This window comes from Cheilinus undulatus, linkage group 16, assembly GCF_018320785.1.
Source record: "Cheilinus undulatus linkage group 16, ASM1832078v1, whole genome shotgun sequence".
Classification (NCBI taxonomy): domain Eukaryota; kingdom Metazoa; phylum Chordata; class Actinopteri; order Labriformes; family Labridae; genus Cheilinus; species Cheilinus undulatus.
Genome location: NC_054880.1, coordinates 36,972,232 through 36,975,911, shown reverse-complemented (window position 1 = coordinate 36,975,911; position 3,680 = coordinate 36,972,232). Strand labels below are relative to the sequence as shown.

Here is a 3,680-nt window from a genome sequence, read left to right as displayed (position 1 = left end):
TGAGAGAGTATGAATGACATTTAAGAGTAAAACATGTTGGATTTAAAAAATTTAACTAGAAAGAAAAGTTCCTGTAAAAATTCATGCCACAAGCTGTAAAACTGACAAAATGATCACAAATTAAAAAAAAAAAAAAATGAACTTGAGAAAAATGGCCAAAAATGCCCAAGGAAGACACAAGGGTTAAAGCCATCAGCACAACTTTAATGTCTTTTTCAGAACAAGATGACTCATTGCAAAGTCAAAAATTGCATGCATACTTGATCTGTTTTTGCATACCTGCATGTTTTTGCAAAATAGTGGAAATAGTTGTTTATATGCGCCCTTTGGTTTGCATGATCCACCCATTGGTAGCCGTCAGAGCCCCTGGGTTTAGCTGCTGCAGCACCTGCAGGAGACTCCCATCCTGACCTGTGGCTTCACAGGACATCTGGGAATATCATGCATGCCTCCCACAGCTCAACAGTCACCCTTTTAAAGCAGACCACCAGCTAATTATGGCTTTCCCAGATCCCCCAGCTCAAGAAATCACTACAGAGTAAGCCTCGGGTATGAGATGTTTTCTTTTGCCCCCCCTTCTTCTGTGGTTTAGTTAACCGGGGATTCAGCAACAACCAATGAAAATAAACTTTGCTGAGTGAGCCCAAAGCACTGAGGCTATGGGAAATGAGTTTGTTTCGAGACATTTCAGGTATTCAAAACTTTTTTTTTAAATAAGCACCCTTTTGCCTTCATAGTTAGATGGTTTATTGTTTTATTTTCCTACCTCTTTCAGAGAGCCTATAGGCATGTAATGAATATCCAGACAACTGGAGGGTAGGAATGATACTTTCAGTTTTAATTCAAGAGATTACCAAATATTTACAACACGCACAATGTGGAGACTCCAGATCTAGTCAGCATTCTGAGACATCCCAAAATAAATACGGTTTATTGGAGAGGGAAAGGAAAAGGAATTTGGAGTCTGTGTAGAAAAATAAATACTTCATTTGCTGTGAGACATTGTCACAGGGAGTGTGGAATGACTTGTTGCTTTCTTAACCAGAGCAGTCCCTCAGAGCTCATTTTTTACAACATTCATAGTCGCAGTGGTCTTTTCTTCCTTCATATCCGTCCTGTCTGTCCTAAGTGCTCCCTCACAAACGTTTCAGTCCATGCAGAGGGGAATGTGAAACGCTCGTTCTCCTCTGAGGCCTTGAGCTCTGCAGCGGCTCAGCCTCCTCTGTGGATGGCCTGTTTCAGTCTCTCTGAAGGGTTGGCCTGATCCACTGGTTCTTCAGGTTGTATAATCTGTGGAAGAAAGAAGAGAAGCAAAATCAATACAGGGAACAGAAATGTCTCTGAGATTCAGGTTTTAAAGTTTGTGTCTGGCCTTCTTGGGTAAGCAGCATACACATGAATCCATATTTTCAGGATGAAGCATGATTGTTTTGGGACAACTTTAAGTGTAACCACTCTCTCTCCTTCACCTCTTTCACAATAGATTAATAAAATAATGCTTTGGGATTGGTACTATAGATATATTTAGTTAAAAAGTGAAAGTTGACTCTTGAACTTTTATTTTTCCTATCTAAGTTCGGTGCGTAAAATGCGCATGGGACCATTTTGGCACAGTTTGTCTCCCTGCTGGATGAAAAGTGAAACGCACTCAACCTACCGTGCTGCTCATTCAGCCTGCTAGTGGGACGTTGTAGACAGGGACCACGCTCCCCCCATCCTCCAAACAGAGAACGCGTAGCTCAGCCGCTCGTGCGCCACGTAGCTGCAGCTGGTCCCTCGCGCGTCCAGCTCGTCGCTTTGAAGAACTTGGCACAGGAAGTCGATGTACCGGGCTGCGAGCTTTAACGTCTGAATCTTGCTGAGTTTGTCCGACGGCAGGGTGGGGATGATCTTACGTAACGACGTGAAAGCCTCGTTGAGAGACTGCGTCCGTTGCCGCTCGCGGATGTTGGCCATGACGCGCTGTGTGTGCAGGTCATCGAAAGAAGGCGCGGGGCTGCTGCTCCCTTCGCTGCCCGCGCTCCCGCCTCCTGCGTCGCAGCTTTTCCTACATTTCTTCTTCCCTGGACTCGGACTCTCAGTGTCTCCCTCCTCTTCTTCATCCGCGCTCCTCCGTGTCGCCCGCCGCTTCCTCGCGCCTCTCCTCGGCAGCTGACGGTCTGTCTCCTCCTCGCTGTTTCCTGCACTGTCCATTTGGGAAGCGTCCTCTTCCCGCATCGTCTCTACGAAAACTTTTCTGTAGCCTCTTAGATCCTCGCACACTTAAAACTTTATCCACTGAACTGGTTACAACATCAACAAACAGCACAGGTAGTAAGAAACCTGGCCTGGAGGTGTGGGCTGGAGTAACGGTAAATCTCGCGCGCCTCTGAGAGGGAGAGGTGTCTGCCAGACTAGGAGGTCCGGGGCTCTTATAGCGGGGAGCGCGCAGGAGGATTTTGGGGAGCGCTGTGATTGGGTGAGGAGGGGTGTAACTTAATACTGCGTGCAGGAGGAGAAGGAGAGTTCAAGTTATTATATCAGGAATGGTGTTTAAGACATGCAGGCTCCTTTACACGACATTAGGAGAGGGGTGGAGGGGTGTTACATGGGGTGAAGATTTTTAAAGAAGAAAGGAACTTTGAAAAGAAGTTTAATTAAAGCTAATGGAGATTCTTTTTTAAAAATAGGAAATAAAAATGGTCTGAAATCAATGTTTACACGTGTAAATGATTCTCTATATATCATTAATGCCTGAAAGCATTGCCATCAGCGTTAAAAGAGAAAAATTAAAGCGGAAGACTTATGTAAAGATGCATGTAAGAATTAGAATAATGGTGAAAGGTGTTTAAAGAAGGCTACAATGGGATAGAATTTTGAAAAACATGGTCAAGTAAGGCAAAAAGGGGCAAAACATGGAAAGGACAATGGTGGACAGTGGTTGAGAAGTCGCAAAATGGGTGAAGTGAGTAAAATCAGGACTGAAATGGAGGGAAAAGGGTGAAAATATGTTAAAAAAAACAGTGGCTAAAATGGGGGAAAAGAGGCAAGAAAGGGAATAGGGGTATAAATAGGGGTAAAAATAGATGGGGAGATGGTAGAATGTGGTTAAAAATAGCTATAATGCAATAAATGTGGGGGAGAAAGGTTCAAGTAAGGCAAAAAGGGAAAAGATTTGGAGGGAACATGGTGAATAGCACTTAAAACATGTGGCAAAAATGGGAAAAGGGTGAAAAGCAGTTCAAAAGTGGCAAAAATGGGTTAAAAGAAGCAAAAAATGGGTCAAGAAGGGCAAAAAGGGGCAAAAGTGGATGGGAAAATGGTGGAAATTCTTTAAAATTGCTAAAATGGGATAGAATTTGAAAGAAATAAATCAAGTGCGGCAAAAAGGGGCAAAACATGGGAAGGAAAAAGGTAGAAAGTGGTTAAAAAGTGACAAAAGGGGTCGAGTAAGTCAAAAAAGGGACTGAAATGGAGGGAAATGGTGAAAATCTATTAAAGTTTTTCAAAAATGGGTTAAAAGAGGTGACAATGGGACTAGGGAGGCAAAAATGCGCAAAAATATAGATGGGAAAACGGTGAGAAGTGGTTAAAACTGGCTACCATGTGATAAAAGTGGGAAAATCTGGAAAAAAAAAACATGGAAAAAAAGGGCAGAAACAGTGAGGAAAAGGGGTTAAAGAGTGGCTTGAATAAGTTAT

At 43.2% G+C, this 3,680-nt stretch overlaps 1 protein-coding gene across 1 annotated transcript; it reads right to left on the bottom strand.

Annotated features, from left to right (window-relative positions):
- Window positions 1-611: 611 nt before the first annotated feature.
- Window positions 612-2,386, bottom strand: LOC121524236 (twist-related protein-like). Its single transcript, XM_041809515.1, has 2 exons — window positions 1,658-2,386; window positions 612-1,290 (listed from the first exon to the last, which is right to left on the bottom strand). Exon 1 carries the CDS (start codon window positions 2,215-2,217, stop codon window positions 1,678-1,680), a length of 540 nt encoding a protein of 179 aa, XP_041665449.1. The 5' UTR covers window positions 2,218-2,386; the 3' UTR covers window positions 612-1,290; window positions 1,658-1,677.
- Between the last annotated feature and the right edge of the window lie 1,294 nt (window positions 2,387-3,680).